The sequence below is a fragment of the Podarcis muralis genome, chromosome 8 (assembly GCF_964188315.1).
Source record: "Podarcis muralis chromosome 8, rPodMur119.hap1.1, whole genome shotgun sequence".
Lineage (NCBI taxonomy): Eukaryota > Metazoa > Chordata > Lepidosauria > Squamata > Lacertidae > Podarcis > Podarcis muralis.
In genome coordinates, this window is record NC_135662.1 from 239,935 (window position 1) to 265,836 (window position 25,902).

Below are 25,902 nucleotides of genomic sequence, written 5' to 3' on the forward strand. Positions count from 1 at the left end.
AGGGAAGGCCTCCCTCATGAGCCCAGGAGAGGAAGATGGTTTAGGGTACAGGTGGTGATCTCTGCTGCCTCTTTCTCCATCTAGGCACCTCGCACTGTGGACTCCACCAGGTTTAACCCTCAGGAGGAAGGCAGTTAAGGCCTCCGTGGAAGTCTGCAGTCTCTGTGGCCCCTGCCAGGCAGGCTGCTTGCCAGGGCTGATCCTTGCCCGATGTCTGGATTTCCTCTGCCTCCAGGGTCCCGGTTCTGACAGATTCATCCCACAGTCTGAAATGGTAGCTCTCGGCCCTAAGGCAGGGGTGAGAGGCCAACAACACGTCAAGAGCTGGTGGGACCCAGTCACCGCCCTGTGGCAGCCGTGGGTCAAGGGGAGCTTGGCTTCCCCATTGCGGACACTGGCTGTGGGCTTCCTGGCTGGTTGCTGCTGCCGCTGCCTTTCTGAGATGGGGTGCACAGAGGGACCCCCAGCCTGGGCAGGAAGCTGCTCTTCTCTATCAGGGCTGTGGGTGGGCGAGGGACGCTTCAGGTTACAGACTCCGCTAGCCCAGAAATATTACCTCGGGCTAAGAACTTTGCTTCAGGGTGAGAACAGAAATCGTGCTCCGGCAGCGCAGCAGCAGCAGGAGACCCCATTAGCTAAAGCGGTGCTTCAGGTTAAGAACAGTTTCAGGTTAAGAACAGACCTCTGGAACAAATTAAGTACTTAACCTGAGGTACCACTGTAATGAGTTTCAGTTCTTTTCCTAATGATCCATTTCCTAAGGAACCCACACACTGAGTTGATGTCTTCATCAAGGTGCCCCCTGCGATCCCAAGGTCTCATTCCTGGTTTGCTGCCACCAGTTTGCTGCCACCTCAGGAGCGCATAGGTGCAATTGAGATGTTTTGCCCCAACATGCATCACTTTACACTTGTCAGTTTACCCCCATGAGCTCAGGGAGCTCAAGCCCCATTATACCACTTGGACAGTCATGGCTTCCCCCAGGGTGCTGGGAATTATAGTTCTTCAAGAAGTTGCCTAACATAGGGGTAGCCATTGTGGTGCCCTCCAGATGTTGTTGGAATACAATTCCCACCTTCCTTGACCAATGGCCATGCTCATGGGCTGATGGGAGTTATAGTCCAACAACATCTGGAGGGCACCACGTTGGCTACCCCTACCCTAACCACTCTCATGACCTTATACTGCACTGGTTACGTTGACTGCCTGCTTTATTCCAACTCAGTTTTAAGCACTGTTGACCTTTAGCTTTGGGACTAGGTTATTTGAAGGCCTTCCTGGGCTTGTCAGAGCCTGCCCTGACCATGAACTTGACGTCAGAGGGCCTCTGCTCACAGGTTTGGCTGTCCAGACCCATCGGCCCAGGGGGCAACAGAGACAGGCAATGTACAAGGAAGGGCCCATGAGCTTTCAAACAGGCCTTAAAAGATTTCAGCCAGCTTTTCGTTAAGCACACTGTGAGCTGGGCTATATATTGTTTTAACTGCTGCTGCTGGTTTTAATTGGGTTGTTTCTATGTATATTTAAGACTTATTTCAAGTTTTTCATGTTTTACGTAAGCTAGATTGGGAGGAGGACTTTGCCTATAAATACTAAATTCTGGAATGAATGAATGAAACTGTCCATCTTTAGGAGACTGAGAAACAATGGATCTTCAGAAGAAATGTCAATGCAGCCACATAGCCCTACAGAGAGTTTTAAAGTTGTCCTTTATTGTTAGCAGAAACAGTCAAGCTGAGTAGTTGCTCTGTGACATCCTTCCAGTGTCCTTTCTCATGAAGGACCCGCTCTGGAACTCGTCACAGAATGGAAGGGCCTTTGGACCTGGGCTCACAGCTTCAGCCCACTTGCAATGTTTCCAGGGCAGGTGTTGCAACCCCAGGTGTGGAAGAAACAAAGATCAGTGAAAATTGAAGCCAAGTTTCCTATGGTCCCCACAATCTACAGGGAAAAAGCAGCGCTTGACCAAAAAATGGATGTATGTGGAAATCAAGTATGCAGCCCAAGTCATTTCCCACTGTGAACTCCACAGACCAGCTTAAGAGATTCTGAAGGGGGTGGGGGGAGTAACATTCTGCTTTTGAGCACTCTCAATGCACCCTCAAGTCACGAATAATTCACTCTTGTCCTTGGTTGCACCCAGGTTGCACCATCCTTGAGTAGCCACCAGTGGTGATGGAGACCCCTCTGTTTCATGCAGAGATTGCTTGAAGTCACAGACACTATTTTCACACACACCGCATGCCTTTCAGGGCACACAAATGTTTCCAAATAGAAACCCAGAGTAGAATTTCCTAGAAAGTCCCTGAGGTACTTGCCACATTTAGGAGAGTGCTGTATGAGCAGAACTTCTTTCGGTTGTGACTGGCAGTCCAGGGAAGAAGTCCAGATGCTCAAGACAAGAATTGCCCCAGGCCCCCCACCAGTGTGCAAATGCAGCAGTAGAGAACGGAGAGAAACGAGAGCATGAAGAACTCTCAAAAGGTGACAGCGGATGAAGGGCTTCCTGCTGACAGGCCCGTCCTTGGTGTGCTTGTGAAGGAGAATGTTGGTTAAGGATGGAGGCTGGAGGAGGGGGGCAGGCAGCCTTTGGTCAGAGAGAGACGAACGAGCCACCGGCCTTTGATGACTCAGTTGGCTATGAGTGGGCACCCTGGTCCTTCCAACATACTTTCCCTTTTCTGCAGGACGTTTTTCTGTTGTGCTTCCCATGCTTGCTTTCAACCTCATCAATCATGGCAGTGATGGTGGATATCATTTCTTGAATGGACAGTGTCCCTGCTCTGTACAGTTCAAGGAGCTCTTGCCTTTTATCTTGAGGGACATACTTAGAAAACAGAAGATCCAGCACACACACCTTTTGCCCCTTGTACTCTCCGGCAGTCACGTGGACCATAGTTGTCCTCAAGGATTTCCTCAGCTGCTGCTGCCGTGCATGTGAATCAACGTGTTCCTCCGTGAGGCTGCCCTCTGCACTTGCTGGCTGATCTCTGTCACACTTTTCCATTTTGGTGATGATGTTGGTGAGAATGCCTATCAGTTCCTGCACAGAGAGCGCTTTGGCTTCACATTTGTTTAGAAGTTCCTGCTTCTTCTCCTCTGAGATGTATTTGGAGGAGAGGAGATTCCAGCAAGACACCATCTGCCCTTTGAACTCTCCAACTGGCACCACAAAACTCTCAGAGCGTAGCATGTTTTCCAAAGAAGAGGAAGGGGAGAGGCAAACGTTCTCATCTCTTTCTGGCAACCGTGTCTCTTGTTTTGGACTTGCAACACATCCAGAGTCAGTGACTTTCTCCTCCTCTGTTCTGTTGATGATTGAAGTCACGACGGTTTCCATTTGGTCAATGGTGAGGATGCCAGATTGGTACAGTTGCAGCAGCTCCTTCCGTTTCTCCTCAGGGATATAATGAGAATGGAGTAGATCCCACAGTGATACATGGGGCTCATGGAATTGACCAATGGATACGTTTACCAGTCTGGATTTCAAAGAATCCTGTGTTTTCTCTTGGTCTTCTGCCTGAGAAGTGTCAAGTGTTCTGGGTGGTTTAATGTCTTCAGTGGGAATTTCCTTACTTCCGCATGGTGTGCCACTACCCACTGCGGGTTCTGTAATAAGTGTAGTGATGCTTTGAATACTTTCTTTAACGCTTACTGTTGGTGCTCCATGTCTGTGTACAATCTCCTCTTTCCTGATATTAGAGACAAACCGTGAAAAGAAAGGATCCCAGACGGAAGCCTTTTGACCATGGACTTCTCGTATGGTGACATCAATATTTTTAAGGCGCAAGGTGTGCTGGAGAAGGTCATAGTATGATGACTCTGGAGCTTCAATATCCTTTTGCTCAGTTGTGTCACTGCTAAGATGTGAAGTCCTCTCCGGATGCTCCTCAGTTTTAGTGACAATGGAGGTGGCAACAGTTTCTACTTGGTCAATGGTGAGGATACCAGATTTGTACAGCTTCAACAACTCCTTCTGCTTCTCCTCAGGGATGTACTTGGAGTGAAGGATGTCCCACACAGAAAGTTTCTGTCCACGGAACTCACCTATGGTGACTTCCACCATTCGGGATTTCAGAGCTTTTTCCTTTTCTTCCCATTCCAGAAGTGATGCTTCTTCTGTCCCAGATGAAGACATGTCAGCAGCTGATAGATTATCTGCTGGAAATTTATTACCTTGCTCTGACATTTCAGTAATAAGAGTAGAAAGAACAGCTGCCAATTCCTCAGGAGTAAGTTGACAATTTCTATATATGCTTAGAAGCTCTTCTCTTTTGCCCTCTGAGATGTACAGAGAGAAGAGGAGGTCCCAGAGGGAGACTTCTTGCCCCTGGAACTCACCCACATGCAGGACCACAGTGTGATTCCGCAAGGGCTCTTCCCAGCTTCCTGAGGGCGAGTGGGATGCTTCCTTTGTTTTCTCCTCCTCTGTTTTGTTGACGATGGCGGTGACTACAGTTTCCATTTGGTCGATGGTGAGGACTCCAGATTTGTAGAGTTGAAGCAGCTCCTTCCGCTTCTCCTCAGGGATGTATTTGGAGTGGAGCACGTCCCACACGGAAACCTCCCTTCCATGGAATGCGCTTGTGGTGACTTTAACCTTCCGGGATTTCAGAGCCACTTCTTTTTCTCCCAGTTCTGGCGCGTCCATCTCCTCTTCATCATCATCATCATCATCATCGTCTTCTTCCTCCTCCTCCTCCTGCTCAGGGTCATCGTTGCTGGTGCTTCTCACTTTAATGTCCAATTTCCTACTTGTGGCTTCCTTTTTTCTGACCAGGGTGGTGAGGACATGGATCAACCGGTCCACTGATATCATCCCTCTCTTGTACAAGTCCAAGAACTCTGCCCTCTTTTCTTCCGTGATATAGTTGGAGAAGAGCAGGTCCCACACAGTGACCGTCTGGCCTCTTTGTGGCCCAGCAGGCATTTGGAGGGTCGTGGACTTCAAGGTCTTCTGCCAGTTCTCTTCAAAGGATGGCTGGGCAGTGTCTTGCTTTGGTGATGTTGCTTGAGGGGTACGTGGAGCGTGTTCGTGGCCTGTCGGCTTGGCGTTCTTTTCCTCCGTCTCGGTAACGGTGGTAACGAGGATGTGGGTGAAATCCTCAAGGGTTAGAGTGCCAGCTTTGTACTGCTTCAGCAGCTCCATCCTCTTATGCGGAGAGATGTATCTGGAGAAGAGGAGGTCCCAGGCGGAGACGTCTTGGCCCTCGAAGAGGCCCACGCCAACCCTGGTCTTGGCAGACTGCAGGGCCTTCTTCGTGCTGTCGTTCAGATAGAAGGAAAAGGAGCCTTTGTCCAACACTTGCAGCATCAACAGACCGGTCTCAGGATCGGGGAGACACCTGTGTCGGAGCTGCAAGTAGGTGAGGTTCTCGTGGGTGTTGGGATCAAAGAAGCCCTTGGTGTCATCGGAGGGATCTGAGAGGACGCGGTTCATTTCCTCGTCAAAGAAGCCCCGCTTGTACGCTACGTTGACGGGCAGGCGATGACTCTGCACTGGGTCGATGATGCCGCCAGTGGCGATCTGAGCCTCCAACAGACGGATGCCGTGATCTTTGACGATGAGGCCTTTCTTCATGGCCTGGAAAAGGGAGATCTTGTTCCCCGTGTAGGGGTCGTTGTATCCGGTCACGGCTCTCTCTGCAGAGAGAAGCTTCTCCTTCAGCTCGGCACCCACCAGCTCGGCAGAGACAGCTTCGTCCACAGAGAGCTTCTCGTTCTTCAGAGGGTCCGTCATGAACCCCGTGGCGGCCTGGGCCTCCAGCAGCACCAGGGCGGTGCCCGGCCTCAAGAAGCCTTTCCACATGGCCTGGTAGATGGTCATCTTCTCCATCTTGGAAGGGTCTGAGCGGGACGGCACCAGAACTCCGGCAATGCAGCTGGTGCCCTCCAGGTATCGCTTCACCGAATCTCTTTCCGTGACCTCTTCCACAGTTTTGGTTCCGTGCGTGAGTTCAGAGAGTGTTTCCTTGTCAATGATTTCCGAGTTGAAGAGCTCCGAGGCTGTCACCTGCCTCCTGAGCCCGGAGAATTTCAGCTTGTTGCTCTTTTCCTCCATCTCCTCAATGAGGATGGTGATTCTTCGGACGAGCTCCTCGCTGGTCAAGGATCCTCCTCGGTACTTCTCCAGGAGTTCCCGCCGTTTGTCTGTGGTCACGTATTTGGAGAAGAGAAGCTCCCATGCGGACTGCCTGTGGCCTTTGAACTCGCCCGAGGGCACCTCCATGGTCACCTGCCGCAAGGCACTTTCCAGTTCTTTCTCGTGCGAGGATGTTTCCCTGCTGGGACTGCGGGGAGCTTCTCCATCTCCGCCGTGGCTTCCTCCTGTCTCTGTGAGAAGGGGGGCCAGTGTGACGATCATTTCCTGAATGCTGAGGATTCCCGACCGGTACTTTGTGAAGAGCTCCTCTCTCTGGGCTTCTGGAACGTATTGAGAGAAGAGGAGGTCCCACAGGGAGACTTCTTGCCCCTGGAACTCACCCACATGCAGGACCACGCTGTGATTCCGCAAGGGCTCTTCCCAGCTTCCTGAGGGCGAGTGGGATGCTTCCTTTGTTTTCTCCTCCTCTGTTTTGTTGACGATGGCGGTGACTACAGTTTCCATTTGGTCAATGGTGAGGATGCCGGATTTATAGCATTGAAGCAGCTCCTTCCGCTTCTCCTCAGGGATGTATTTGGAGTGGAGCACGTCCCACACAGAAACCTCCCTTCCATGGAACGCGCTTGCGGTGACTTTAACCTTCCGGGATTTCAGAGCCACTTCTTTTTCTCCCAGTACTGGCGCGTCCATCTCCTCTTCTTCTTCTTCTTCATCATCATCCTTCACTTCCTCCTCCTCCCGCTCAGGGTCATCGTTGCTGGTGCTTCTCACTTTAATGTCCAATTTCCTACTTGTGGCTTCCATTTTTCTGACCAGGGTGGTGAGGACATGGATCAACCGGTCCACTGATATCATCCCTCTCTTGTACAAGTCCAAGAACTCTGCCCTCTTTTCTTCTGTGATATAGTTGGAGAAGAGCAGGTCCCACACAGTGACCGTCTGGCCTCTTTGTGGCCCAGCAGGCATTTGGAGGGTCGTGGACTTCAAGGTCTTCTGCCAGTTCTCTTCAAAGGATGGCTGGGCAGTGTCTTGCTTTGGTGATGTTGCTTGAGGGGTACATGGAGCGTGTTCGTGGCCCGTCGGCTTGGCGTTCCTTTCCTCTGTCTCGGGAACAGTGGTAACAAGGATGTGGGTGATCTCCTCAAGGGTTAGGGTGCCAGCTTTGTACTGCTTCAGCAGCTCCATCCTCTTATGCGGAGAGATGTATCTGGAGAAGAGAAGCTCCCATGCGGACTGCCTGTGGCCTTGGAACTCACCCGAGGGCACCTCCACGGTCACCCGCTGCAAGGCATTTTCTAACTCTTCCTCGCACAAGGATGTTTCCCTGCTGGGACTGCGGGGAGCTTCTCCATCTACACCGTGGCATTCTCCTGTCTCTGTGAGAAGGGCGGTCAGCGTCACGATCATTTCCTGAATGCTGAGGATTCCTGACCGGTACTTTGTGAAGAGCTCCTCTCTCTGGGCTTCTGGAACGTATTGAGAGAAGAGGAGGTCCCACAGGGAGACTTCTTGCCCCTGGAACTCACCCACATGCAGGACCACCGTGTGATTCCGCAAGGGCTCTTCCCAGCTTCCCGAGGGCGAGTGGGATGCTTCCTTTGTTTTCTCCTCCTCTGTTTTGTTGACGATGGCGGTGACTACAGTTTCCATTTGGTCAATGGTGAGGATGCCGGATTTATAGCATTGAAGCAGCTCCTTCCGCTTCTCCTCAGGGATGTATTTGGAGTGGAGCACGTCCCACACGGAAACCTCCCTTCCATGGAATGCGCTTGTGGTGACTTTAACCTTCCGGGATTTCAGAGGCGCTTCCTTTTCTCCCAGTTCTGGCGCATCCATCTCCTCTTCATCATCATCATCTTCCTCCACCTCCTTCTGCTCCTCCTGCTCCCGCTCAGGGTCATCGTTGCTGGGGCTTCTAACTTTAATGTCCAGTTTCCTACTTGTGGCTTCCTTTTTGGTGACCAGGGTGGTGAGGACATGGATCAACCGGTCCACTGATATCATCCCTCTCTTGTACAAGTCCAAGAACTCTGCCCTCTTTTCTTCCGTGATATAGTTGGAGAAGAGCAGGTCCCACACAGTGACCGTCTGGCCTCTTTGTGGCCCAGCAGGCATTTGGAGGGTTGTGGACTTCAAGGTCTTCTGCCAGTTCTCTTCAAAGGATGGCTGAGCAGTGTCTTGCTTTGGTGATGTTGCTTGAGGGGTACGTGGAGCGTGTTCGTGGCCTGTTGGCTTGGCGTTCTTTTCCTCTGTCTCGGTAACGGTGGTAACGAGGATGTGGGTGATCTCCTCAAGGGTTAGAGTGCCAGCTTTGTACTGCTTCAGCAGCTCCATCCTCTTATGCGGAGAGATGTATCTGGAGAAGAGGAGGTCCCAGGCGGAGACGTCTTGGCCCTCGAAGAGGCCCACGCCAACCCTGGTCTTGGCAGACTGCCGGGCCTTCTTCGTGCTGTCATTCAGATAGAAGGAAAAGGAGCCTTTGTCCAACACTTGCAGCATCAACAGACCGGTCTCAGGATCGGGGAGACACCTGTGTCGGAGCTGCAAGTAGGTGAGGTTCTCATGGGTGTTGGGATCAAAGAAGCCCTTGGTGTCATCGGAGGGATCTGAGAGGACGCGGTTCATTTCCTCGTCAAAGAAGCCCCGCTTGTACGCTACGTTGACGGGCAGGCGATGACTCTGCACTGGGTCGATGATGCCGCCAGTGGCGATCTGAGCCTCCAACAGACGGATGCCGTGATCTTTGACGATGAGGCCTTTCTTCATGGCCTGAAAAAGGGAGATCTTGTTCCCCGTGTAGGGGTCGTTGTATCCAGTCACGGCTCTCTCTGCAGAGAGAAGCTTCTCCTTCAGCTCGGCACCCACCAGCTCGGCAGAGACAGCTTCGTCCACAGAGAGCTTCTCGTTCTTCAGAGGGTCCGTCATGAACCCCGTGGCGGCCTGGGCCTCCAGCAGCACCAGGGCGGTGCCCGCCCTCAAGAAGCCTTTCCACATGGCCTGGTAGATGGTCATCTTCTCCGTCTTGGAAGGGTCTGAGCGGGACGGCACCAGAACTCCGGCAATGCAGCTGGTGCCCTCCAGGTATCGCTTCACCGAATCTCTTTCCGTCACCTCTTCCACAGTTTTGGTTCCGTGCGTGAGTTCAGAGAGTGTTTCCTTGTCAATGATTTCCGAGTTGAAGAGCTCCGAGGCTGTCACCTGCCTCCTGAGCCCGGAGAATTTCAGCTTGTTGCTCTTTTCCTCCATCTCCTCAATGAGGATGGTGATTCTTCGGACGAGCTCCTCGCTGGTCAAGGATCCTCCTCGGTACTTCTCCAGGAGTTCCCGCCGTTTGTCTGTGGTCACGTATTTGGAGAAGAGAAGCTCCCATGCAGACTGCCTGTGGCCTTGGAACTCGCCCGAGGGCACCTCCATGGTCACCCGCCGCAAGGCACTTTCCAGTTCTTTCTCGTGCGAGGATGTTTCCCTGCTGGGACTGCGGGGAGCTTCTCCATCTCCGCCGTGGCTTCCTCCTGTCTCTGTGAGAAGGGGGGCCAGCGTGACGATCATTTCCTGAATGCTGAGGATTCCCGACCGGTACTTTGTGAAGAGCTCCTCTCTCTGGGCTTCTGGAACGTATTGAGAGAAGAGGAGGTCCCACAGGGAGACTTCTTGCCCCTGGAACTCACCCACATGCAGGACCACGCTGTGATTCCGCAAGGGCTCTTCCCAGCTTCCTGAGGGCGAGTGGGATGCTTCCTTTGTTTTCTCCTCCTCTGTTTTGTTGACGATGGCGGTGACTACAGTTTCCATTTGGTCAATGGTGAGGATGCCGGATTTATAGCATTGAAGCAGCTCCTTCCGCTTCTCCTCAGGGATGTATTTGGAGTGGAGCATGTCCCACACAGAAACCTCCCTTCCGTGGAACGCGCTTGCAGTGACTTTAACCTTCCGGGATTTCAGAGCCGCTTCTTTTTCTCCCAGTACTGGCGCGTCCATCTCCTCTTCTTCTTCTTCTTCATCATCATCCTTCACTTCCTCCTCCTCCCGCTCAGGGTCATCTTTGCTGGTGCTTCTCACTTTAATGTCCAATTTCCTACTTGTGGCTTCCTTTTTTCTGACCAGGGTGGTGAGGACATGGATCAACCGGTCCACTGATATCATCCCTCTCTTGTACAAGTCCAAGAACTCTGCCCTCTTTTCTTCCGTGATATAGTTGGAGAAGAGCAGGTCCCACACAGTGACCGTCTGGCCTCTTTGTGGCCCAGCAGGCATTTGGAGGGTCGTGGACTTCAAGGTCTTCTGCCAGTTCTCTTCAAAGGATGGCTGGGCAGTGTCTTGCTTTGGTGATGTTGCTTGAGGGGTACGTGGAGCGTGTTCGTGGCCTGTCGGCTTGGCGTTCTTTTCCTCCGTCTCGGTAACGGTGGTAACGAGGATGTGGGTGATCTCTTCGAGGGTTAGAGTGCCAGCTTTGTACTGCTTCAGCAGCTCCATCCTCTTATGTGGAGAGATGTATCTGGAGAAGAGGAGGTCCCAGGCGGAGACGTCTTGGCCCTCGAAGAGGCCCACACCAACCCTGGTCTTGGCAGACTGCAGGGCCTTCCTCGTCCTGTCGTTCAGGTAGAAGGAAAAGGAGCCCTTGTCCAACACTTGCAGCATCAACAGACCGGTCTCAGGATCGGGGAGACACCTGTGTCGGAGCTGCAAGTAGGTGAGGTTCTCGTGGGTGTTGGGATCAAAGAAGCCCTTGGTGTCATCGGAGGGATCTGAGAGGACGCGGTTCATTTCCTCGTCAAAGAAGCCCCGCTTGTACGCTACGTTGACGGGCAGGCGATGACTCTGCACTGGGTCGATGATGCCGCCAGTGGCGATCTGAGCCTCCAACAGACGGATGCCGTGATCTTTGACGATGAGGCCTTTCTTCATGGCCTGGAAAAGGGAGATCTTGTTCCCCGTGTAGGGGTCGTTGTATCCGGTCACGGCTCTCTCTGCAGAGAGAAGCTTCTCCTTCAGCTCGGCACCCACCAGCTCGGCAGAGACAGCTTCGTCCACAGAGAGCTTCTCGTTCTTCAGAGGGTCCGTCATGAACCCCGTGGCGGCCTGGGCCTCCAGCAGCACCAGGGCGGTGCCCGGCCTCAAGAAGCCTTTCCACATGGCCTGGTAGATGGTCATCTTCTCCATCTTGGAAGGGTCTGAGCGGGACGGCACCAGAACTCCGGCAATGCAGCTGGTGCCCTCCAGGTATCGCTTCACCGAATCTCTTTCCGTGACCTCTTCCACAGTTTTGGTTCCGTGCGTGAGTTCAGAGAGTGTTTCCTTGTCAATGATTTCCGAGTTGAAGAGCTCCGAGGCTGTCACCTGCCTCCTGAGCCCGGAGAATTTCAGCTTGTTGCTCTTTTCCTCCATCTCCTCAATGAGGATGGTGATTCTTCGGATGAGCTCCTCGCTGGTCAAGGATCCTCCTCGGTACTTCTCCAGGAGTTCCCGCCGTTTGTCTGCGGTCACGTATTTGGAGAAGAGAAGCTCCCATGCGGACTGCCTGTGGCCTTGGAACTCGCCCAAGGGCACCTCCATGGTCACCTGCCGCAAGGCACTTTCCAGTTCTTTCTCGTGCGAGGATGTTTCCCTGCTGGGACTGCGGGGAGCTTCTCCATCTCTGCCGTGGCTTCCTCCTGTCTCTGTGAGAAGGGGGGCCAGCGTGACGATCATTTCCTGAATGCTGAGGATTCCCGACCGGTACTTTGTGAAGAGCTCCTCTCTCTGGGCTTCTGGAACGTATTGAGAGAAGAGGAGGTCCCACAGGGAGACTTCTTGCCCCTGGAACTCACCCACATGCAGGACCACAGTGTGATTCCGCAAGGGCTCTTCCCAGCTTCCTGAGGGCGAGTGGGATGCTTCCTTTGTTTTCTCCTCCTCTGTTTTGTTGACGATGGCGGTGACTACAGTTTCCATTTGGTCAATGGTGAGGATGCCGGATTTATAGCATTGAAGCAGCTCCTTCCGCTTCTCCTCAGGGATGTATTTGGAGTGGAGCACGTCCCACACAGAAACCTCCCTTCCGTGGAACGCGCTTGCAGTGACTTTAACCTTCCGGGATTTCAGAGCCGCTTCTTTTTCTCCCAGTACTGGCGCGTCCATCTCCTCTTCTTCTTCTTCTTCATCATCATCCTTCACTTCCTCCTCCTCCCGCTCAGGGTCATCGTTGCTGGTGCTTCTCACTTTAATGTCCAATTTCCTACTTGTGGCTTCCTTTTTTCTGACCAGGGTGGTGAGGACATGGATCAACCGGTCCACTGATATCATCCCTCTCTTGTACAAGTCCAAGAACTCTGCCCTCTTTTCTTCCGTGATATAGTTGGAGAAGAGCAGGTCCCACACAGTGACCGTCTGGCCTCTTTGTGGCCCAGCAGGCATTTGGAGGGTCGTGGACTTCAAGGTCTTCTGCCAGTTCTCTTCAAAGGATGGCTGGGCAGTGTCTTGCTTTGGTGATGTTGCTTGAGGGGTACGTGGAGCGTGTTCGTGGCCTGTCGGCTTGGCGTTCTTTTCCTCCGTCTCGGTAACGGTGGTAACGAGGATGTGGGTGATCTCTTCGAGGGTTAGAGTGCCAGCTTTGTACTGCTTCAGCAGCTCCATCCTCTTATGTGGAGAGATGTATCTGGAGAAGAGGAGGTCCCAGGCGGAGACGTCTTGGCCCTCGAAGAGGCCCACACCAACCCTGGTCTTGGCAGACTGCAGGGCCTTCCTCGTCCTGTCGTTCAGGTAGAAGGAAAAGGAGCCCTTGTCCAACACTTGCAGCATCAACAGACCGGTCTCAGGATCGGGGAGACACCTGTGTCGGAGCTGCAAGTAGGTGAGGTTCTCGTGGGTGTTGGGATCAAAGAAGCCCTTGGTGTCATCGGAGGGATCTGAGAGGACGCGGTTCATTTCCTCGTCAAAGAAGCCCCGCTTGTACGCTACGTTGACGGGCAGGCGATGACTCTGCACTGGGTCGATGATGCCGCCAGTGGCGATCTGAGCCTCCAACAGACGGATGCCGTGATCTTTGACGATGAGGCCTTTCTTCATGGCCTGGAAAAGGGAGATCTTGTTCCCCGTGTAGGGGTCGTTGTATCCGGTCACGGCTCTCTCTGCAGAGAGAAGCTTCTCCTTCAGCTCGGCACCCACCAGCTCGGCAGAGACAGCTTCGTCCACAGAGAGCTTCTCGTTCTTCAGAGGGTCCGTCATGAACCCCGTGGCGGCCTGGGCCTCCAGCAGCACCAGGGCGGTGCCCGGCCTCAAGAAGCCTTTCCACATGGCCTGGTAGATGGTCATCTTCTCCGTCTTGGAAGGGTCTGAGCGGGACGGCACCAGAACTCCGGCAATGCAGCTGGTGCCCTCCAGGTATCGCTTCACCGAATCTCTTTCCGTGACCTCTTCCACAGTTTTGGTTCCGTGCGTGAGTTCAGAGAGTGTTTCCTTGTCAATGATTTCCGAGTTGAAGAGCTCCGAGGCTGTCACCTGCCTCCTGAGCCCGGAGAATTTCAGCTTGTTGCTCTTTTCCTCCATCTCCTCAATGAGGATGGTGATTCTTCGGATGAGCTCCTCGCTGGTCAAGGATCCTCCTCGGTACTTCTCCAGGAGTTCCCGCCGTTTGTCTGCGGTCACGTATTTGGAGAAGAGAAGCTCCCATGCGGACTGCCTGTGGCCTTGGAACTCGCCCGAGGGCACCTCCATGGTCACCTGCCGCAAGGCACTTTCCAGTTCTTTCTCGTGCGAGGATGTTTCCCTGCTGGGACTGCGGGGAGCTTCTCCATCTCCGCCGTGGCTTCCTCCTGTCTCTGTGAGAAGGGGGGCCAGCGTGACGATCATTTCCTGAATGCTGAGGATTCCCGACCGGTACTTTGTGAAGAGCTCCTCTCTCTGGGCTTCTGGAACGTATTGAGAGAAGAGGAGGTCCCACAGGGAGACTTCTTGCCCCTGGAACTCACCCACATGCAGGACCACAGTGTGATTCCGCAAGGGCTCTTCCCAGCTTCCTGAGGGCGAGTGGGATGCTTCCTTTGTTTTCTCCTCCTCTGTTTTGTTGACGATGGCGGTGACTACAGTTTCCATTTGGTCAATGGTGAGGATGCCGGATTTATAGCATTGAAGCAGCTCCTTCCGCTTCTCCTCAGGGATGTATTTGGAGTGGAGCACGTCCCACACAGAAACCTCCCTTCCGTGGAACGCGCTTGCAGTGACTTTAACCTTCCGGGATTTCAGAGCCGCTTCTTTTTCTCCCAGTACTGGCGCGTCCATCTCCTCTTCTTCTTCTTCTTCATCATCATCCTTCACTTCCTCCTCCTCCCGCTCAGGGTCATCGTTGCTGGTGCTTCTCACTTTAATGTCCAATTTCCTACTTGTGGCTTCCTTTTTTCTGACCAGGGTGGTGAGGACATGGATCAACCGGTCCACTGATATCATCCCTCTCTTGTACAAGTCCAAGAACTCTGCCCTCTTTTCTTCCGTGATATAGTTGGAGAAGAGCAGGTCCCACACAGTGACCGTCTGGCCTCTTTGTGGCCCAGCAGGCATTTGGAGGGTCGTGGACTTCAAGGTCTTCTGCCAGTTCTCTTCAAAGGATGGCTGGGCAGTGTCTTGCTTTGGTGATGTTGCTTGAGGGGTACGTGGAGCGTGTTCGTGGCCTGTCGGCTTGGCGTTCTTTTCCTCCGTCTCGGTAACGGTGGTAACGAGGATGTGGGTGATCTCTTCGAGGGTTAGAGTGCCAGCTTTGTACTGCTTCAGCAGCTCCATCCTCTTATGTGGAGAGATGTATCTGGAGAAGAGGAGGTCCCAGGCGGAGACGTCTTGGCCCTCGAAGAGGCCCACACCAACCCTGGTCTTGGCAGACTGCAGGGCCTTCCTCGTCCTGTCGTTCAGGTAGAAGGAAAAGGAGCCCTTGTCCAACACTTGCAGCATCAACAGACCGGTCTCAGGATCGGGGAGACACCTGTGTCGGAGCTGCAAGTAGGTGAGGTTCTCATGGGTGTTGGGATCAAAGAAGCCCTTGGTGTCATCGGAGGGATCTGAGAGGACGCGGTTCATTTCCTCGTCAAAGAAGCCCCGCTTGTACGCTACGTTGACGGGCAGGCGATGACTCTGCACTGGGTCGATGATGCCGCCAGTGGCGATCTGAGCCTCCAACAGACGGATGCCGTGATCTTTGACGATGAGGCCTTTCTTCATGGCCTGGAAAAGGGAGATCTTGTTCCCCGTGTAGGGGTCGTTGTATCCGGTCACGGCTCTCTCTGCAGAGAGAAGCTTCTCCTTCAGCTCGGCACCCACCAGCTCGGCAGAGACAGCTTCGTCCACAGAGAGCTTCTCGTTCTTCAGAGGGTCCGTCATGAACCCCGTGGCGGCCTGGGCCTCCAGCAGCACCAGGGCGGTGCCCGGCCTCAAGAAGCCTTTCCACATGGCCTGGTAGATGGTCATCTTCTCCATCTTGGAAGGGTCTGAGCGGGACGGCACCAGAACTCCGGCAATGCAGCTGGTGCCCTCCAGGTATCGCTTCACCGAATCTCTTTCCGTCACCTCTTCCACAGTTTTGGTTCCGTGCGTGAGTTCAGAGAGTGTTTCCTTGTCAATGATTTCCGAGTTGAAGAGCTCCGAGGCTGTCACCTGCCTCCTGAGCCCGGAGAATTTCAGCTTGTTGCTCTTTTCCTCCATCTCCTCAATGAGGATGGTGATTCTTCGGACGAGCTCCTCGCTGGTCAAGGATCCTCCTCGGTACTTCTCCAGGAGTTCCCGCCGTTTGTCTGCGGTCACGTATTTGGAGAAGAGAAGCTCCCATGCGGACTGCCTGTGGCCTTTGAACTTGCCCGAGGGCACCTCCACGGTCACCCGCCGCAAGGCACTTTCCAGTTCTTCCTCGTGCGAAGATGTTTCCCTGCTGGGACTGCGGGGAGCTTCTCCATCTCCGCCGTGGCTTCCTCCTGTCTCTGTGAGAAGAGGGGCCAGCGTGACGATCATTTCCTGAATGCTGAGGATTCCCGACCGGTACTTTGTGAAGAGCTCCTCTCTCTGGGCTTCTGGAACGTATTGAGAGAAGAGGAGGTCCCACAGGGAGACTTCTTGCCCCTGGAACTCACCCACATGCAGGACCACAGTGTGATTCCGCAAGGGCTCTTCCCAGCTTCCTGAGGGCGAGTGGGATGCTTCCTTTGTTTTCTCCTCCTCTGTTTTGTTGACGATGGCGGTGACTACAGTTTCCATTTGGTCAATGGTGAGGATGCCGGATTTATAGCATTGAAGCAGCTCCTTCCGCTTCTCCTCAGGGATGTATTTGGAGTGGAGCACGTCCCACACAGAAACCTCCCTTCCGTGGAACGCGCTTGCGGTGACTTTAACCTTCCGGGATTTCAGAGCCACTTCCTTTTCTCCCAGTACTGGCGCGTCCATCTCCTCTTCTTCTTCTTCTTCATCATCATCCTTCTCTTCCTCCTCCTCCCGCTCAGGGTCATCTTTGCTGGTGCTTCTCACTTTAATGTCCAATTTCCTACTTGTGGCTTCCTTTTTTCTGACCAGGGTGGTGAGGACATGGATCAACCGGTCCACTGATATCATCCCTCTCTTGTACAAGTCCAAGAACTCTGCCCTCTTTTCTTCCGTGATATAGTTGGAGAAGAGCAGGTCCCACACAGTGACCGTCTGGCCTCTTTGTGGTCCAGCAGGCATTTGGAGGGTCGTGGACTTCAAGGTCTTCTGCCAGTTCTCTTCGAAGGACAGGTGGACGGTTTCATGTTCTAGTTTTCTCTGTTGGTTGATGCTCTGCTCCTCTTTCTCTTTGATTGTTGATATCAATGTAGCAATCATTTCCTCAATTGTTTTTTTTCCAGATTTGTATAGTCTTATGAGCTCTTGGCTTTTATTTTCTGTAATGTATTTAGAGAAGAGGAGATCCCAAAGTGAAACCACTTGTCCTTGGAAATCACCCACATTTACTCTTGTTGTCGTAGACCTCAAAGTCTTCTTTATATTTTCATCCAAACTGAAGGCAATTGAGGTCTGATCCTGTATTTGAAGCATCATTAGTCCAGTTTCTGTGTCATGAACACATCTCTTAAGCAACTGCATATACGTGAGGTTCTCGTGGGTGTTGGGGTCGAAGAAGCCCTTGGTGTCATCCGTGGGGTCTGAGAGAATTTGGTTCATTTTCTCATCAAAATAGCCCCGTTTGTAGGCCACCTCAACAGGGACACGATGGCTGTTGACTGGGTCAATTATGCCCCCTGTAGCAATCTGGGCTTCTAGCAGGCGGATGCCGTGCTCTTTGATGATCAGATCTTTCTTCATGGCCTGGAAAAGAGAGATCTTTTTCCCTGTGTTTGGATCAGTATATCCAGTGACAGCTTTCTCAGCACAAAGGAGCTTGTTGTGAATTTCTCCACCCACCAGCCTGGCAGAGATGGCCTCATCGACAGACAGTCTCTCATTCTTCAGGGGGTCAATGATGAACCCAGTGGCAGCTTGTGCTTCCAGCAGCACCAGAGCAGTGCCTGGCCTCAAGACATTCTTCCACATGGCCTGGTAGATGCTCATCTTCTCGGTCTTGGAAGGATCTGTCTTGGACGGCACAAGCACTCCGGCAATGCAGCTGGTGCCTTCCAGGTAGCGTCTCACCGAGTCGATCTTTGCCACGTCTTTTGCTGTCTGCTTTCCTTCCTCCAGGCTCTTCAGCGTCTCTTTACCTATTATTTCTGCTTTCAGTAGTTCCGAAGCTGTGACTTGTTTCCGTAGCCCTTGGAACCATATGTCTCTTCTATTTTCTTCTTTTTCTTTTATTATGTTCAGAATTTCATCTGTGATGTGCTGCAGAACAGCAGAAGATTCCAGTTTGTATTTTTTAATCAGCTCGTTCCTCTTCTCTTCAGTGAAGTAGCTTGAAGTAAGAAGGTCCCACAGAGACACAATCTGGCCCCTGAATTTCCCAAGTGTTACATTTACTTTGGTGGATGAAAGTATATTTTTTGTTATTTCATCTACATAGAAATAGTCCCTCTTGCTCAGCAGCTGTAGGAGGTACACCCCTGTCTCTTTGGTGCACCTGTGCAATAGTTGGGCGTAGGTAATCCTTTCCTGGGTGTTGGGATCCACAAATCCTTTGGTAGCATATTTTGGATCAGAAAGCCGGAGGTAAGTGCCCTCATCCAAACACTCCCGTTTGTAAGCCACCTCCACAGGGATGCGGTGACCATGCACAGGGTCAATGATGCCGCCAGTGGCAATCTGGGCCTCCAAAAGCCTGAGAGCAAGTTCTTTCTCTACGATGCTTTTTTTCATGGCTTGGAAGAGAGATATTTTGTTCCCTGTGGAAGGGTCAGTGTAGCCAGTAACGGCTTTCTCTGCAGAAAGAAGTTTCTCTCGAAGGTCTTCACCCACAAGCCTCACAGAGATTGCTTGGTCAACGGAGAATGTCTTCTTCTTCAATGGGTCGATGATGAATCCGGTGGCAGCCTGTGCTTCCAGCAACATCAGACCATGTTCTGGGGACAGGACCCCTTTCTTCATGGCTTCATAGATGGTCATCTTCTGCCCTTTGGCTGCTAAGACTCCGGCGATGCAGCCTGTTCCCTCCAGGTATCGCTTCACTGAGTCCTTCTGGGCAAGTTGCTGAAGGGCACCAGGCCCCTGCTGAAGCCCATCCAGGGTCTTCTTATCAATGATCTCAGAGTTGAACAGCTCTGCCGCTGACACGTCCCCCCTTGGTCCCTTCACCTTGAGGGCCTGCATCTGCTGCTCCGTTTCCTCGATGATAGCAGTGATGGCTTTGCTGAGTTGTTCCAGGGTCAGACCCTCAAACTTGTACTGGCGCACCAGCTCTTTCCTTCTCTGTTCTTGGATGTATGGGGAGCAAAGGAGGTCCCACATGGAGACGGTTTGGCCTTTGTACCTGCCAATGTGCATCTGCATCGGTTGTGCTTGCAGGAACTTTTTGGTTGCCTCGTTGATGTAAAAGTACCTTCCACCCCTTTTGACTATTTGCAGCATGTACAGCCCAGTCTCTGGATCTTGGGTGCATCGTTCTAGAAGCTGCAAGTAGGTGAGATTCTCGTGGGTGTTGGGGTCAAAAAAGCCTTGGGTATCATCTGTGGGGTCCAAAAGGACCTGGTTCAGTTTTTCATCAAAGTAGCCTCGTTTGTAAGCTACTTCTACGGGGATGCGGTGGCTGTGAACAGGGTCAATGATGCCCCCCGTGGCTATCTGGGCCTCAAGGAGACGAATGCCATGGCTTTTCACAATGAGCCCTTCGTTCATGGCCTCAAAGAGGGAGATCTGTTCTTTTGTGTAGGGGTGTGTGTATCCTGTCACAGCTTTTTCTGCGCTCAGCAGCTTCTCGTAAATCTCTCTTCCAATCAGCCCGCCTGCCAGCGCTTCGTCTACTGACAACTTCTTGTTTCTCACTGGGTCAAGGAGGAAGCCAGTGGCAGCCTGGGCTTCCAGCAGCACCAGAGCTGCCCCTGGCCGGAGGAGACTCTGCCTCATGGCCTGGTAGATGCTCAGCCTCTCCTGGCTTGGCTGTAGAAGGACTCCAGCGATGAAGTTGCAGCCCTCAAGGTATCGGCTGACTGAATCCATCTTGGTGACTTCCTGGACAGTTTTCTTCCCCTCTCTCAGTTCGTCCAGAGTTTCCTTGTCTATGAGCTCCGACTGGAAGAGGTCGCTGGCTGACACCTGCTTGCGCAGGCCCTTGAAAGTGAACCTCTTGCTCTGCTGATCGGTGTCTTCGATGACCTTGGAGGCAGCCACTGCAATCTCATCAAGGATCTCAGTGTTCCCCTCTTTGTAGGCTGCCACCAGCTCTCTCCGCTTGCTGTGGGTGATGTACTCAGAGTGGAGTAAGTCCCAGAGAGAAGCCTCTTGGCCTTTAAACCGCCCAATGTTGACACCGACAGTGACAGATTTCAGCACTTCCATGGTCTGCTGATCCGCATAGAAAGTGGCCTCTTCCGAGAGAGGAAGCAGCAAGTGTCCTGTCTCGGCATCCCGGACGCACCTCTCCTTCAGCTGCTGGTAGGTCAGGCTTTCCTGTGTGTTGGGGTCAAAGAAGACGCAGGTGTCGTCACTCTGCTGAGAAAGGGTCTTGTGCATTTCCTCATCGTAGAAGTTGTGCTTGTAGGCCGCTTGGAGAGGAAGGTGGAGGTGGTGGATGGGATCGATGACCCCTCCAGTGGCCAGCTGTGCCTCAAGCAAGGGGATGCCAGCCGTGGTGGAGATCAGCTCCTTCCGGATTGCCTGATACACTGAGATGGGCTTCCCTGAGTAGGGGTCAGGATAGCCTGTCAGGGCCCTCTCAGCCTGCAGTAGCTGCTCCACAAGTTCTTCACCCACAATGCCAGCTTTGATGGCCTCTTCTGCTCCAAGCCTCTGGTTGGTCACGGGGTCCATGATGGATCCTGTCGCTGCCTGGGCTTCCAGAAGCCTTGCCCCTGTGCCTGGGAGAAGGAGGCTCTTCTGCATAGCTTGGTAAATGCTCATTTTCTCATTGGAGGCCTGAATGAAGACCCCAGCGATGCTTCCAGTGCCCTGCAAGTATTTCTTCACGCTGTCCATCTCAGACACTTCTCTGGCTGTCCTCCTGCCCTGAGCCAGCTCTCTGAATATCTTTTCCGAAATGATGCCAGTATCCAGAAGCCAGACTGCGGGAACTGCACCTCTCAGGCCTTGGAAAGTGACTTGGCTTTGAGCCTTTAGTTCCATTTCCTTGATAAGTTCCTGGACAAGGGTGACCAGCTCCTGTAGTGATATTGCCTCAGACCGATACTTCTCCAGGAAGTCTCTTCTCTGCTCCTCCGTGAAGTAGCCAGAGTTCAGGAGCTCCCAGAGGGAGACCCTTTTGCCCTGCACATAGGTCTCCCTGAAGAGCTGCTTGATCTGCTCATCTGTGGTGGCAGGAGAAGCTGCTTGCGGCAGAGGTAGCAGGTGGACTCCAGAGGCTTCATCCTTCTGACACTGATCTATCAGCTGGCTGTAGGTCACCATCTCCTTTCTGTCCAGAGTGCTGAAAGTTTTGGCACCACTGCTTGGGTTGGAAAGTGTTTTGCTGAAGTCCTCATCCAAGTAACCTTTTTTCTGGGCAAATTCTACTGGGACATAATGTCCACAGTGCGGATCAATGACGCCCCCCGTTGACAGCTGGGCATCCATCAGCTGCCTGGCTTGTTTGTCAGCCACGAGGCCCTTCTTCATGGCTTGGAAGAGGGAGATCTTCTTGCCTGTGAAAGGATCCTTGTAGCCAGTGACAGCCTCTTCTGCCCGTTGGAGTTTCTCATAGAGCTCGGGGCCAACAAGGCCTTCCTTCACAGCCTCATCCAGGCCCAGTTTTTTATTCTTCACTGGGTCAACGATGAAGCCAGTGGCTGCCTGTGCCTCAAGCAAGGGCACAGCTACCCCTGGCACCACAATGTTCCTCTTCATGGCTTCGTAGAGACTCACTCGTTCGTTGGAGGGCTGCAGCACGATGCCTCCGATGCTTCCAGTGCCATAGAGGTATTTCCGGACAGAGCCCATGCGCAGAACCTCCTCTGGGCTCACAGCTCCCTCCAGCAACCTTTCAAAGAGGGTCCTGTCGATTATGCCCATCTCCATCAGGTGGTAGGCAGTGACGCGGCCCCTTATGGCTGGGAACTGGATGCAGGCCCATTTCTTCATCTCCTCCTCCAACATGAGCCGGATTTTCTCCAGGGTGACCTTCTGCAGGCAGTAATGGTTGAATATTTCCCTCCTCTTTCCCTCGCTGAAGTACTCGGAGTTCAGCAAATCCCACAGGGAGAGCCTTTGCCCTTGGAAGCGCCCGTATTTCACAAAGACCGAGGAGCCCCTGAACGCTTGCTTGGTGGTCTCGTCAATGAAGCGTGGCTTCTTGCTGTTCAGCGGCAGGAGGCAGAGGGAGGTTGAGGGCTCTATGATGCACTTCTCCTTCAGCTGCAGGTAGGTCAGGTTCTCATGGGTGTTTGGGTCAAAGAAGCCCTTGGTGTCATCACTGGGGTCCGAGAGAATCAGGTTCATCTTTTTGTCAAAGTAGCCCCGTTTGTAGGCCACTTCCACAGGCAGGCGGTGGCTGTTGACGGGGTCGATGATGCCCCCCGTCGCTATCTGTGCTTCCAGCAGGCGGATGGCATGGTCCCTGATGATCAGATCCTTCATCATAGCCTGGAAGAGGGAGATCTTTTCTCCTGTGTAAGGATCCCTGTAGCCAGTGACAGCTTTCTCGGCAGTCAGGAGCTTGTCGTAAACATCTGGGCCAATTACGTTGGCCTTCAGGGCCTCGTCCACAGAGTATTTCTTGTTGGCTGCAGGGTCAATGATGTATCCTGTGGCAGCCTGAGCCTCCAGGAGGATGAGGGAGGTGCCTGGCCGCAGGAAGCCTTTCCTCTTTGCTTGGTAGATGCTGATCTTCTCCTGGGAGTCGGGCAGGAGAAGCCCACTAATGCTGCCCGTCCCTTCCAGATACTTCTTCACCGTGCCCATGCTGACAACATCTTTGGCCAAGGTCTCCCCTTGGGTCAGCTTCTCAAACAAATTCTTGTTGATGATGTCTGAGCTCAGAAGCTGGGCGGGCGTCACCTTGTCCCTCAAGCCCTCAAAGGTGACTCTGGAGTTGGCAACGGCTTGCTGGATGGTATGAGAGACTTTGTCAGCCAGTTGCCGAGCGGAAAGGCGCCTAGAGAGGTACTGCTGGATGAGGTCTGTCCTCTGCTCTCCTGTAAAGTAGTCTGAGAAGAGGAGCTTCCAGAGTGAAACGTGCTTCCCCTTGAATTTCCCACAGGACACAGACACAGCCATGTTCTCCAGAGCAGACTTTGTGTTGTGGTTAATGAAGAAGTGCTCCCTTCCATGGCCTCCTGAGAGAGGCAAGAGGCAGAGACCCGTGTCTGGATCTGTGACGCATCTCAAGAGCAGTTCTGCATAGGACAATTTCTCCCTGGAGTTGGGCTCAAAGAACCCACGGATCTCATCTGTGGGATTGCAGAAGAGGCTCTCTGTGTCCTTGTCTAAGTGGCCCCGCTGACAGGCCATCTCCACAGGAAGCCGGTGATGCGTGTGGGGGTCGATGATGCCTCCAGTGGCAAACTGGGCATCCAGCAGGAAAATGCCAGGGTCCCTGGGCACAAGGCCCTTCTTCATGGCTTGAAACAGAGAGACCGTCTCACCAGTGAAGGGGTCTTTGTACCCTGTGACTGCTTTCTCTGCTGAAGACAGTTTCTGATGGAGCTCTGGCCCAACAACTCCTGCGCGGATGGCAGCATCGGCCGTGAACTTCTCGTTCCTTACAGGGTCTATCAAGCACCCTGTGGCAGCCTGGGCCTGCAGGAGAATCACAGCTGTGCCTGGCACTAGGAGGTGCTCCGCTAAGGCCTGGTACAGACTCTTGCATTCATTGGTGTGCAGCAGCGCCACACCGGCAATGCTCTTTGTCCCAGAGAGGTACCCCTGAACAGAGTCCATCTCCGCCACTTCCTGCGCCGTGAGCTCCCCGTCATGGAGGGCTTTGAACATGTCTGAGTCAATGATTCCAGCATCCAGGAGCTCATGGCTGCACACAGACCCTCTCAGCCCAGGAAAGGAGATTTTCAGTGGCAGCAAGAGCAGGCCTCTGGTGTGGTCACAAATGCACCTTCTCATCAGCTCCGTGTAGGTGACCTTCTGGTTGTTGTTTGGGTCCAAGAAGCCCTTGGCCTCCTCGTTCTCAGGGTCAGAGAGGAAGTTGCTTAGTTTCTCATCAAGGTAGCCCTTCTCATAAGCCTCTTGCGGAGGGATGCGGTGGCCTGTGGCTGGCTCAATGGTGCCCCCAGTGGCTAACTGGGCCTCCAGCAGATACAGGCCCTGTTCCCTTCCAAGGAGCTCTTTCTGCAAGGCTTGGTAGAGGGAGATCTTCTCCTCTGTGTAAGGGTCTGTGAAGCCCTTTGCTGCTCGCTCTGCGCAGAGCAGCTTCTCCTTCATCTCCAGCCCTGCCAGTCCCATCTCCAGGGCCTCTGCCACAGAGACCAGCCGCTTTCCCGCAAGGTCAACGATGCCACCAGTGGCTGCCTGGGCCTCCAAGAGAGCTGATGCAACGTCAGGCTGCAGCAAGTGATGCTGGACAGCTTCATTGAGGCTCATCGTCTTGCCAGAAGCGGCCTCCACGTAGACTCCGGCAATGCTCTTGATGTGTGGGTCTGCCTTGGGTGCTGCTGAGGTGCTGCTGGGGGAGATGTAGCCCCCTGGCATGGCTGCTGACCCTGCTGGCCCCCGGGTCCCTGGGCCCCTGGCCTCCATGCTGTTTGTGCAGTTGTTCTGAGTCTCCCGCTCCTGGCGCAAGCAGGCGACTCTTCTGCTCCCTTTGCGGGTGGCAAGCGGGTCTCTGCAAGGAGAGGAAAGAAAGGAAACAGTCAGTTGTCATGAAGAGCAGAAACCTTTTCTCTTTCACTTTCCCCCTGCTAGGCATCCTCTTATAAACTTCTGTTGTGCCACTTCTTGCTCTAAACTTCTTTTCTCTAAACTAGTAAGTCCCCAGTGCTGCAAACCTTCTTCACAGAGGAGTCGCTAAAACTCAGTCATTTTGGTGGCCCTTTTCTGAACCTTTTCCAACTCTACAATATCCTTTTCATGATGCGGTGACCAGACCTGCACACAGTACTCCAAATATGGTTGCCTCATAGATTTGTATAATGGCATTATGAGACTGGCAGTTTCATTTTCAATTCCTTTCCTAAGGATTGCTGGCATGGAATTCCACTCTTGATGCAACCTGAAACCTGACTGGCACCTGCAAAGTGTCCTTGGAATGCACCTTCTACCTTCACACACATTCCCACGGGGGAGACACAAGGGGAAACTTCCAAAATACTCCCTGATAATTGAGGAGAGAAAGAAACAGATTTTAAAAGTGTTTCCTCACAACTGCGCACGTCTGCTTTTCCGGTTGTAAGGACACTCCCAGCAATTACGAGCGATAATGGAGCAATGTTACAACACACCACAAGCAAAAGCTTGGCATGAAAACCAAAACCCTGGTAATAAAAGAGAAAGCAGGAATAAAAAGGCAGAGATTGCAGGAGGGGCCCATGTGGTGTGTGCAGAACCCACACAGTCCGGTAATGGGAAGCTGGCCTGGGGAGGCCCTCTGCGCTTTGGGCTGGGCCAGTCCCTCTGGAGGATTTGACAGGTGAGATCTTCCTTGGGTACACGGAGTCACTGCACCAGAAACCTGCCCTCAAATAAAGCTGGAACGGAGCCCTTGTCAAGGCCAAGCGGAATAATGATCAGCCACAGCGTATTATCTCACCCCCTGTTGCTTCATGAGCTCTCTGTCCCCTCTCAGCCTGGCTGGGGTGGGAAGGAGCAGAGTGGTGAAGGAAGCCCAGACAGGTTTGGCATCCTCCTGAGCCCAGCCCCAGCCGCTTTCAACTTCCCCGCTCCTCTTACATTCTGAGCATTTGCCAAGGTTGAGCAACAAAGGAGGGAGACAAGCCCAGGCGACCCACTTGCCTCTCCCCTCCCCAGCCCAGCCCTGTTCCTCCTGGTGGCAGATAATCCCCATCTGCGCTTGGCTTGCAGGAGGGGTCAGGGAGGGGGGCACGCAGAGAAGGGGGGACACAGCACCCGGCTGCTGGCTCTGAGACTGCCGGCCGCCATGGGTGCAACCCACACTAGCCCTGGGAGCAGCCCAACGTCATGGAAAAAAGAGAGAAACTGGTGGCAGGCCAGGCCTTGAGGGCAGCCAGAGCCTAGCCAAGCGAGAGGCTCACCGGTCTTATCTCAGGACTCCTGCGCGGGGCCAGCTTGCCTGTGCGTTTTACAAAAAGTAGAAACAATGTGTAAAA

The 25,902-nt window shown here is 53.2% G+C and overlaps 1 protein-coding gene across 1 annotated transcript in view; it reads right to left on the reverse strand.

Moving 5' to 3' along the window:
- Positions 1 to 1,690: 1,690 nt before the first annotated feature.
- The window catches only part of EPPK1 (epiplakin 1), a 37,319-nt gene continuing 13,107 nt past the window's right edge, over positions 1,691 to 25,902 (reverse strand). The window contains exon 2 of the mRNA XM_028735860.2: positions 1,691 to 24,440. Within this exon, the coding sequence (XP_028591693.2) occupies positions 2,639 to 24,355 (21,717 nt within the window). The 5' untranslated portion in view covers positions 24,356 to 24,440 and the 3' untranslated portion in view covers positions 1,691 to 2,638. The remainder of the gene's footprint in view (positions 24,441 to 25,902) is intronic.